The 11499-nt window shown below is 45.4% G+C and overlaps 1 protein-coding gene across 1 annotated transcript; it reads left to right on the top strand.

The window, feature by feature from the left end:
* Window positions 1–846: 846 nt before the first annotated feature.
* On the top strand, window positions 847–2356 carry LOC147897034 (pyridoxal reductase, chloroplastic-like). The gene has a single exon (XM_087381796.1). It carries the CDS (start codon window positions 882–884, stop codon window positions 2007–2009), a length of 1128 nt encoding a protein of 375 aa, XP_087237922.1. The 5' UTR covers window positions 847–881; the 3' UTR covers window positions 2010–2356.
* The last annotated feature ends 9143 nt before the right edge of the window (window positions 2357–11499 follow it).

Below are 11499 nucleotides of genomic sequence, written 5' to 3'. Positions count from 1 at the left end.
TTAGGACATGTGTCTTTCTTGCTATATGGGAGGGTAGGAACACGTGTGGTTTTTCACCACAAAATCCCTCGGGGCATCTGTTCCACATTTATCTTGAAGATGGTGATAGCGAACTTACAGGATGTTAGTTAGGCTACAAGGGCTTCATACCCTTTGCATAGGAGGTGCCTTCTTGAAATTCGAGCCTAGTGGGGTAGGGCATACCTTTTTGCTTTAAGCGTTGGCTTAGGGTTATGAACCCGAAACATGGGCCACTTTTTGTATCAGGTCTTTTTTGTTCGGTTTGACCATCACTTTTTATGAATTCGACTTGTTATTTAAAAAACAAAACTTGCAAAATCCAAATAAGCCAATTGGACTAAAATCTACTATGATCCAATACAAGCATGATTAGTTAAGATATGTAATCACAATGCTTTCCACATTTTAGCTTTCTTGCATTCTTTCTTTCAAAAATTCAATCTAATGAGATTTTGGTCAAATTCAATGTAAGAGTCTACATCTTAACAAGTGTCTCAATATTACATAGCTTGAACAAAGATAGTGCTCCTATGTAATTCTCTACATTCATGAGCCAACTGAATTTCCAGAAGGGGTGAGATAAAGGACACCATGGTCATGTATCCTTGCAGCCCAAATCGTGCATCTGGTTGTGGGTGCAAGCCCGGCCGCCACAATCCCTTTGATAGTGTGCAACCTCCATAGGAGAGATCAGAATGCGAGGCCGTCTACTAGTGGCCACAGGTGCTGAGACACGTGGTGGAAACAAGCGCAAACGTGGAGAAAGATTGGATGAAAGCAAACTAATGAAAGATTGGATGAAAACAACTCATGCACGTAGAAAAATGTGCGGTTGGTGTTAACTTTCAAGCTCTCTGGCTATGGCGTCTGCACTCCTATCCATGTCCTCAAGCTTGCGACTGGCCTCTTCTTCTGCTATAGCTTCCACATCCTCCTCATCCTCTGCACGAGCTTCATCTCCATCTTCATCAGTTTCGCTTCCATCCACCATCCCCCCCGTCCTCTTCAACGATTTCTCTCCCACCTCCTTCTCCCCCCTCCTCAATGGCTGCTGGACCCTCGCTGGAGGCCATGGCTTCATCTCTGAGCCCGACATGCTTCGCACCATGGACCTATACTCCCGCTCTGGCCTCTCCACCTTCGATACTGCCGATATCTATGGTCCTAGCGAAACTATCCTCGGTAAATTCCTTGCCTCCTGGCAGGAAGCCCAGAAAACGGACCCTAGCCCACTTCCTCAGGTTCAAGTCTTCACCAAATTCGTCCCCAACATTTTCAGCAATAAGCCTACTCCTGCTTTCGTGAAGCAAAGCATACTGCGTTCCATGAAGGCCCTCGGCGTTCAGAAGCTGGATCTCGTGCAGCTTCATTGGTGGGACTATGGGATTTCGGGTATGCTGGATGTGGCAAAGTCTCTTACGGACTTGAGAGAGGAGGGGCTCATAACTAGCGTGGGTACCACCAACATGAGCACAGATGCCCTTGCCCAAATTGTGGACGCCGGAGTTCCGGTGGTTTGCAATCAGGTTCAGTTCTCACTCCTCGATCGAAGGCCGCTTCGACAAATGGTTACGTATTGCAAGGAAAGGGATATCAAGCTTCTCACTTATGGGTCACTGGCAGGAGGTCTGCTTTCAGATCGCTACCTTGCAGGTCGTCGTGTCGATTTAAACACGTCGAGTTTGAAAATGTATTGGAGAATTCTGAAAGAAGCTGGAGGTGATACGTTCTGGAAGAAGCTATTAGGGGTTCTATCGGATGTCGCCTCGAGGAAATCTGTGAGTGTAGCCAATGTAGCTTTGAAATGGGTAATGCAACAGGGGCCAGTTCACCCCATAGTAGGGCTCAGGAACACTAACAACCTGGATGACAATCTCAGAGTCTTCATGTTTTCATTAGATGATTCTGATGTTGCCCAGATTGAAGTTGTTCTGAAAGAGAGTAGAGGTCCTCGGGGAGACGTTTATGAGATGGAGAGAGGCATGTAATTATTGTGAGCCAACATTGCTGGGTTGATGAGAATGAAAAGAACACAGAGCAGGTTTAGAATGATGCAACCAATTCTCACAATCAATTTGAAGTGCAGTACTCATCCAAATGAGGGAGGAGAGATTTTTTAGGATAAGCAATCGAAGCTCTTCAAAGTGCTCCAGCACTGTGACGTTTCAAGCTTCTCTATTGGCCTGCCTCAACATAAAAAGTGCTTGAAAATCCAGACATACAAAGTGTAGCAGTGCCTGCACATGTTATGGAAAATCTGCCGTTTGTAGTCTTGTGTATCAATTACTTATACATGTCTATGGGCACATGATTAGGGAAGGCTTATGGTTGACAATTTAAATACTACTGCCATTGCAAAATCAAGTATGTAAAATATGTTATGCGTCACTAAATGGCCTTCCACAATAAGAATCATGGACCATAGGTGTCATTCAGCTTGTGCGCATAGACATTTGTTTTTCTTTGTGAATCCGATCTTGATCCGTAGGATGGACTGTTACAAGTGGTATGTCCAAGTGCCATACTTTAGAGTATGACACTAGAAAAGTTATCCAGTAGAAAGAAGCGACACATCTCTCATCTTTGTATTGTTAGCATATGATGAGGGAGAGAGGAAGGGTGTGAACGGGCGGAGAGAGGTTGAGTGAAGAGAGGAAGGGGATGGTCGAGTGGAGAGAGGAAGGGGAGAGAGGTGTAGTGGAGAGAGGAAGGGAGTAGTGGGGCGGAGAGAGATGGAGTGGAGAGAGAGGTGAGGGGATTGTGGAGTGGAGAGAGGAAGGAGATGGTGGGGTGGAGAGAGAAAGGGAGATGGAGGGAGGTAGAGAGATGGTGGGAGGAAGGGGGGAGGGAGATGGGGGTGTAGAGGGAGATAGAGAAATGGTGGGAGGAAGGGGGGGAGGGAGATGGGGGGGTAAAGGGGGGTAGAGAGATGGTGGGGTGGAGGGGGGAATGGTGGGAAGGAAAGGGGGATGGAGGGAGGTAGAGAGATGGAGGAGTGGAGAGAGATGGGGTGTAGAGGGAGGTAGAGAAATGGTGGGAGGAAGGGGGGAGGGAGATGGGGGTGTAGAGGGAGGTAGAGAGATGTGGGGTGGACGGGGGATGGTGGGGTGGATGGGGAAAGGGGGATGGAGGGAGGTAGAGAGATGGTGGAGTGGAGAGAGATGGGGTGTAGAGGAAGGTAGAGAGATGGTAGCGTGGAGAGAGGAAGGGCGATTACCTTGAGTGGTAGAGGTGGAGGTGATGGAGGTGGGGGAGTTTTGACAGAAAAGTGATGGTGCAGAAGGGGGATGGATGGAAAAAGGGGAGGTGATGGGGAGGGAGATGATGGGAGGTGGAAATGGTGGTAGTGGAGATGGACATGGTGAGTGGGACATGGAGGGGGATGTTGGACAGAAAAAGTGGTGGTGGTGGTGGAGATGGTGGATGGAAGATGGAGGACGAAAAATGGAGATAGTCTGCAGAAAATATGGAAGCTTGATAGAATTTGGAGATGGAAGAGAGATGAAAGTGGCTTGGAAAAGTGAGGGGAAATAAGTGAGAGGCCTGGGGGAGGGGGAGGGTTGTTGCTTTTATATGATGTGGCGCGTTTAAGGGTTGATTTTTTGTGATTAGTGTATTAATGTGCTTATGTAAGTCAATATTGTTTAGGATGTAAATCTCATCCTTTTGCACCAATTGGAAGTATTTTTTCACTCTTTTGCCTTGAGGGATGTGTCTTGAATATTTTTCAAAGGGGTTTCTTTTTCACACATGCAAACACATGCTCTACTTTTGCTTCAGGCGCTAACCTCCCAGTTAACAGTGTCAAAATGTTGTCTCTAGCTCTCCCATGTCCAGCTCTTGAGGGCGTTGGTCACCTATATTCGTGTCGCTGCTCATTGTAGAAAGCAGATCTCATACTCGAATAGGTGAGAAAGAGGGCTGGATCACAATGAGGCTCTTGCCTCCATGGGAGTTCAAGGGTTAAGAAGGAGGTTGCAAGCTTCAGAAGGAGTATAGGGGTAGGAGAGCTAACTAGGAGTTCCAGGGTTCAGAGAGGGTTGCAAGGTTCAGAAGGAGTCCAGGGTTGAGGAGTGGAGAGCTAGTCTCCTTTGTGACTTCAAGGGGTAAAGGGTTGAGAAGGAGGATCAAGGGAGGAAAGAGGAGGTGGAACGATGAGGAGGAGGGGGGACGAGAGGAGAGGAGGAGAGGGAGGAAGGAGGAGGAGGAGGAAGAGGAGAAGAAGGGGCGAGGATGGGAGATTGCAAGGTTCGAGCATGCTATCACATTAAGGGGGCATGGACCCAAGGAGAACAAGCACATGAACACTAACGTGAACTGAATACTACACCCCAAAGAGTGAAAGCTTCATTCCATTGAGAGATATTTATACATGTTGGTCTCTACACAATGTGTAGGTACCTCCATGGTGGGACCTCTTTTGTAGGAGACCTTTTGGACAAGAGTCCCTCCAATTTTTGGGGGGGCCTTTTGAGTCTCTACACAAAGTGGGGGGACCTTTTGCATCTCCACAAATGTGGGGGAACCTCATGAATCCCTACACAAAGTGGGGGGACCTTTCAAGTCTCTACACAAAGTGGGGTAGCCTTTTGAGTCCGTCCACAAAGAGGGGGGACCTCAAAAAGTGTAGGCTTTTAGTCTTTCTCTCTCTAGATCTTGATTTTAAACGAATGATTGGATCTTTTCAAGAGAGGATTTTGGCTATCCTCATCCTTCAAGATTCCTCATACCATCTTTCAGGCTCAAGACATTACAAGCACAACTTTGCTGCTACTCTAGACACACAACGGTCAAATCTTCGTTGTTGCTTTAGATTGTACTTCTGTCCCTTGTTGCCACAAAGTGAACAGTGACACTATGGATGGCATTTGCATGCATTGCTCTCAACCCATAGTATCTTGGAGTGGAAGCTCCATCGACATTCCTTCAATATCCCCACGACATGTGAGTCACCATTGGGCTACATGTTCATTGCATTGGTTAACAAAGGCGCAAAGGCACCATTTTCAACATGCAAAGAAAGATCAACGGAAGTGAAGCTACAAGAGATCCCAAATAAAGGGGAGAGTGAGAGCATGCCTTGGAACCATATGAGCCCAAGATATTTGTATTTGAGAAGAGAGAGAGAGTGAGAGAGAGAGAGAGAGAGAGAGAGAGAGAGAGAGAGAGAGAGAGTGAATAGGGTGTTGAGATATCAAGCTCTACCCCCGATACATCTCCTGGATGACTATCATTTATGTCACCGCCTATGTTAGTTGTACTCGTGGTGTAGTTAGACTACCACGTATGTTTTTGGTTTGGGTTCACATATGAACCACGTATTCTAGGTTTCGACATATAGGGTATTTCCCTCTTCTATTGTTGTTGTGTGCAAAAGTGAAGAAAGGCTTCACCCTCCAACCTTGTGTCCTCTCTCTTTTGTGTGTTGTGAAGAAAGCTGAACTTGAGTCTCCTATCTCTCTCCCTTATTCTTTACATGGTATCAGAGCCTTGTTCGTGGTAAGGAGCTCAAGAAAGCTAGCCAAGTTTGTGGTGTCCTGGTAAGAGGACCAGTGTAGCTTTCCTATTTCGAGTTTGGGAGCAAATCTCTGCAGGTAGCACAGCTAGAAGTGCAGGAGTGCACTGCTTCAGATTGAGAGGCCCTTCGCGGTGCAGCGAGAGCGCAGTATATGCTGCGGGAGAGGGCGAAGCCCATTCGTGACTTTATTTTTCTGATTTGAGGCCGTTTCGGGGCCCGTTTTGAAGGCGGAAGTTCTTCGCGGGCACTCAGAAAAAGGCCCTGTTTTTGTTGTGCGACCACCGCGCGGCTAGTCGGTGGAAAAGGTGCCACAGAAATTGCATCATATGCCTATGTGCAGAGATATTGGGAGTTGCAGATTCATGCCTGTTGCCTGTTGATGCAAAATCGTCACGAGGAAGTGACTGTGTGGTGAAATACCACTTTCGTCAGTGTTGCAGATCTGCCCCTGTGAGGCTTTTCGCAGAAGCTTTGCTATTTGCCCTTGTGAGGCATTTGCTGTGTTTACAGGTTGCTGTTGCAATTCGTGATTTGTAAAATGTCTGAGAATCTGTCTACCATTGTCAGTGAGAAGCTTGACAAGAACAACTTCCAAGCATGGAAGTTCAGGATGACAAACTTCCTTATGGGAAAGGGAGTTTGGGATTACATCAGTGGTGAAACTACAGAACCAGTTTTGGGTGCTGCTCCCACTCCTGTTGAATTGAAGGCCTTTAAAGAATGGCATGAAAAAGCCAGAAAATGCTTGTATTGGCTGTCTGTTAGCATTTCAGATTCTATGATTGTGCATATACAGGATGTAGAGACGCCTAAGGAGGCATGGGATACATTGGTGAAGCTGTATAGCACAAATACCAAAGCACGAAAGATGCAGCTAAAGCAGGAGTTGCACAATGTGCAAAGGAAAAATCTGAATATAAATGAGTATTCCTTGAAGGTGAAAGGCCTTGCAGATTCTCTTGCCTCCATTGGAGCACCTGTTGATGATGAGGACTTAGTGTCCGTGACCTTGAATGGTCTTGGGAAAGATTATGCACAATTTCGGACATCCATTGGAGTCCGTGAAACATTTCCTGATTTTTAGGAACTTATTGCTCTCTTGCTGAGTGAAGAGCAAAGGAATGGTGGTTCAGCCACCTCAACTTCTCAAGAGACTGCTTTCTACTCGAATACAGGTAGAGGCAGAGGTAGAGGAAGAGGCCGTTCTGGTGGCCGTGCAGGAAATCAGAACCAACAGCAACAACAGGAAAACCAGTCCTATGGAGGAGGACGTGGTAGTTCTAGAGGCAGGGGGAGCCAAAGAGGCCGTGGTTCATGGCAAAGGAACCAGCAAGTAAATAGCAGCATAGAATGCTATTATTGTGGAAAGCCTGGACACAAGGAGAATACATGCTATAAAAAGCAGAATGACATCAAAAGTGGAAAGTTGCAGCAAAGCAACTATGCATCATCAAGTGGGCATGGTGACGACAGAAATGAGCACCTTTTTGTGATGCAGCATATGGTTAACTCCATGTCAGGAGATGCTGCAGCTTGCAATGATGTTTGGTATGTTGATTCAGGTGCCTCTAACCACATGACTAGTCATGGTGAGTGGTTTCATGATGTCAGAAATTTGGATAAGCCAGGTTATGTTGAAACAGGTGATGATACTGCGCATCCAATTACGCAGGTTGGTAAAGTGCCATTGGCTTTGCAGGATGGCAAAACAAAGTACTTGGCAGATGTACTTCATGTTCCAAAAATCACTAAGAACCTGGTTTCAGTTGGCCAGATGGTTGAGCAAGGTCTGCAGGTTAGATTTAATCCTGATGGATGCTTTGTTGAGGACTTGAAAAATAAATGCCGCTTGGTTGCGAAAGGCAACAAAAATGGAAGAATGTTCACCTTGGATGCTGATATGCCTGAGGTGAAAGCTGCTATGTTTGCGCATGGGAGAGGTGTCATTGCAGATATTGAGATATGGCACAAGCGCATTGGGCACGTGAATATACAAAGGCTGAAATCTATGCAAACGAAAAACATTGTTGCAGGTTTGCCTAAATTCAGAGTTGAGGGAATGCAAAAGGTATGTGAAGCATGCCAAATGGGTAAGCAGGCTAGACATGCATTTCCCAAAAATGCTAAGGTGAGCAGAAGACCTTTGGAAGTGATCCATTCAGATGTTTGGACAACCAAAGCTGCTTCTATTGGTGGATGCCATTATTATGTGACGTTTATTGATGACTACACTAGGAAGGTGTGGATTTATTTTATGAAGCACAAAAGTGAAGTGTTCAGCCATTTCAAGGCTTTTAAGGCCATGGTTGAAAAAGAGAAAGGTGTGCATATTAAAGTGCTAAGATCTGATGGAGGGGGAGAGTACTTTTCAGAAGAATTTTGTGAATATCTGAAAGAACAGGGAATTCAAAGGAAGTACTCATGCAGGTCTACCCCTCAGCAGAATGGGGTTGCAGAGAAAGGAAGAACAGGCATATTGCAGAAGTAGGACGGGCGATCCTAAATGAGAAAAACATGCTTGATTATTTTTGGGCTGAAGCAGTAGCAACTGCTGTTTATATTATGAACAGAACCCCCACTGCAGCTGTCCATGGTATGACGCCTGAAGAAATGTATACAGGCCAAAAACCAGATATTTCTCACTTGAAGGTATTTGGTTGCATAGCTTATGTTCATGTTCCTGATGAGAAGAGAACAAAGCTGGATCCAAAGGCAGAAAAATGCATCTTTATTGGATATGCTCAGCACCAGAAAGGGTATCGCTGTTATAACCCTTCCACCCGCAAAATGCAAGTGAGCAGAGATGTTGTTTTTGATGAAATGAGCAGCTGGTATGCACCAACTGTTATGGTAGGAGATGCAGATGCAGGAAATGGGAATGCTGCAATAAATGCAGAGCAGCAATCTCAAGCCTTGAGTGGACCCAGAGAGTCCTCTACTAGTGGATCTAATGCATGGACAGGGAGATTGAGATCTAGTGAATCGTCACATGGCAGTCCTGATAGTGTTGTGCAGGTATCACATAAGGGAAAAGAAAAAGTGGACCATGCTCCAGTGTTTGATGTGCCTGCTGGTAGCTCTCATGTTGATGGAGAGTCAAGTGGCTCTGAAATGAGCCTTGATGAGGAACTTGGGATTCCTTTTGTTGTTACACCTGGTGCAAGGAAAAGCAGGCATGATTTAAAGACTCCTGCAACTGATCCAGTTGTACGGAGGTCCACTCGTATTAAGTATCCAGTTGACAGGCTGAGATATGATGGGTATACAACACATCACTATGCTTATATGGTCAAGGTTCTAGAGGAGCCAGAGCCCACATGTTTTGAGGATGCAGCAGGGCTTAAAAATTGGGAAGCAGCTATGGATGAAGAGATGGCTGCCTTGGATGCAAACCACACTTGGGATTTGATGCCTTTGCCTCATGATAAGAAGGCTATTGGCTGCAAGTGGGTTTACAAAGTAAAGCACAATGCTGATGGGTCTGTTAGCAGGTACAAGGCAAGATTGGTTGCCAAAGGTTTTGCACAGACATATGGAATTGACTATGAGGAAACTTTCAGCCCAGTTGCAAGGATGGCAACTGTGAGAGCAGTAATTGCTATGGCTGCTGCAAAGGGATGGTCTTTGCATCAGATGGATGTGAAAAATGCCTTCTTGCATGGTGACTTGCAGGAAGAGGTCTATATGATGCAGCCAGAAGGTTATGAGGATAAAGCACACCCCGATTTTGTATGCAGGTTGCGCAAAGCCTTGTATGGCTTAAAACAGGCGCCGAGGGCATGGTCAGACAAGATAGGGCAATATCTTGTCACTATTGGATTTCAGATTTCCAATTCAGATTTTTCACTTTATGTGAAAAGGACAAACAGAGGGATTGTGCTTATAGTCATCTATGTTGATGACTTGATTATTACAGGTGATAGTGATGCAGACATTAATGAAGTGAAGCTGCTGTTGAAGCAGAAATTTGAGATGAAGGATTTGGGAGAGCTGCGTTACTTCTTGGGCATTGAGGTTATTAGATCCCCGAGTGGGATATGGCTGTTGCAAAGGCAATACGGTTTGGACATGCTGTCCAAATATGGGATGACAGGCTGTAAGCCTATCTCTGTTCCATTGGAGCAGAATGTGAAGCTCAATGCAGAGTCAGGTGAGCTTCTTGAAGATATTACTATGTACAGGCGCATAGTAGGTAGCTTGATTTACATGACTATAACCCGACCAGACTTGAGCTATGCTGTGGGGCTGGTGAGTCAGTTTATGCAGGCACCGAGGAAGCCACATTTGGATGCGGCTAGGCGCATACTGTGGTATGTGAAGTCCACATTGCATTATGGACTGTTTTATGAAGCTGGGTGTGCATTACAGGTACATGGATACACAGATGCTGACTAGGCTGGTAGTGTCTCAGACAGGAGACCTACTAGTGGTTTTATGTTTTCCCTTGGGAGTGGTGCCATCAGTTGGAGCAGCAAGAAGCAGCCAACAGTTGCCTTGTCGAGCACAGAGGCTGAGTACAGGGGTGCAGCAATGGCTGCATGTGAGGTAGCTTGGTTACGGAAGCTACTTGCAGATATGGGACAGTCAGTTCATGCAGCAGTTGTCATTCATTGTGACAACATTAGCAGCATCATGCTTGCTAATAACCCAGTTTATCATGCTAGAACGAAGCACATTGAGGTGCATTATCACTTTGTGAGAGAGAAGGTTCTAGCTGGTGAGATTGATCTTGTCTATGTCAGCACTGAGGAGCAGGTGGCTGATATTTTTACGAAGGCATTGGGTACCGAGAAGCTTCGCAGATTTAGGAGCTTGCTTGGTGTATGTGAGATGGATTTGAGCTTGAGGGGGAGTGTTGAGATATCAAGCTCTACCCCCGATACATCTCCTGGATGACTATCATTTATGTCACCGCCTATGTTAGTTGTACTCGTGGTGTAGTTAGACTACCACGTATGTTTTTGGTTTGGGTTCACATATGAACCACGTATTCTAGGTTTCGACATATAGGGTATTTCCCTCTTCTATTGTTGTTGTGTGCAAAAGTGAAGAAAGGCTTCACCCTCCAACCTTGTGTCCTCTCTCTTTTGTGTGTTGTGAAGAAAGCTGAACTTGAGTCTCCTATCTCTCTCCCTTATTCTTTACATAGGGTTGGCCCTCTCTTCAAAAGGTGGAAATGTGTAAAAGGCCAAAGTTTGACTTTTGGTCTTCACTTGTTGTTTGTACAAGTTTGGAATAAAAGCTCTCTTTGCTCTCCATGAGTTGTTTCGAGTGTTCTTTTATTTCCATTGTAATGCCTTTGTGCCACTCCCTCTCCCCCCGTTTATCCTTATTCATCCCCTCCCTTCTCTTTCCCATGGCTCCACCCCCTTTCTTCTTTGTGGGGTCACATACAACAAACCGAAAGTCACTAGAGTGACACTAGTGGATGGCATTTGCATGCATTGCTCTCAACCCAGAGTAGCTTGGAGTGGGGCTCCATCGAAGTGGATGGCATTCCTTCAAGATCCCCACAAAATGTGAATCACCGTTGCGCTATACATTTAGACTCAGAGTGGTTGATGCATATGATTCATTCACTCCAACAACGATGATGAATATCATAATCATGCATTCTTTCAATTTTGTACCGCTGCTAGAATACATCTTGGATTCACAATCCCAAAAACACTAGCATAGATTCGTTGGTTATGCCATCAATCAATGGGGTTACAAGGCATTCCAACCTCACATCCGAAACTACTTTTTTCTTGAGATATGTTATTTGTGGAAGATCGTTAAAAATTGCATGCACTTAAGCCTTCATGCAATTTTGAGCTTTTAGGAATCAAAATTTTGCCCACATGTGCAAATAGGCTACACATGGGATCAGATTTTGACGTAGTCATATGAAAAATTGCCAAACTTCAAACAACCATACCATAACTTTCATTTTATAATCAAAAGTAGGTTATCTAGCA

This window comes from Dipteris shenzhenensis, chromosome 11 (assembly GCF_047967505.1).
Source record: "Dipteris shenzhenensis isolate YYH24624 ecotype China chromosome 11, Dip_SZ_1.0, whole genome shotgun sequence".
In the NCBI taxonomy this organism is placed as follows: Eukaryota; Viridiplantae; Streptophyta; class Polypodiopsida; order Gleicheniales; family Dipteridaceae; genus Dipteris; species Dipteris shenzhenensis.
Note: the sequence above shows the minus strand (reverse complement) of the source record. Positions and strands in the feature narration are given on the sequence as shown.

Coding starts and splice junctions, on each gene's coding strand:
- LOC147897034 (XM_087381796.1), top strand. CDS start 882: ATGGCGTCTGCACTCCTATCCATGTCCTCAAGCTTGCGACTGGCCTCT.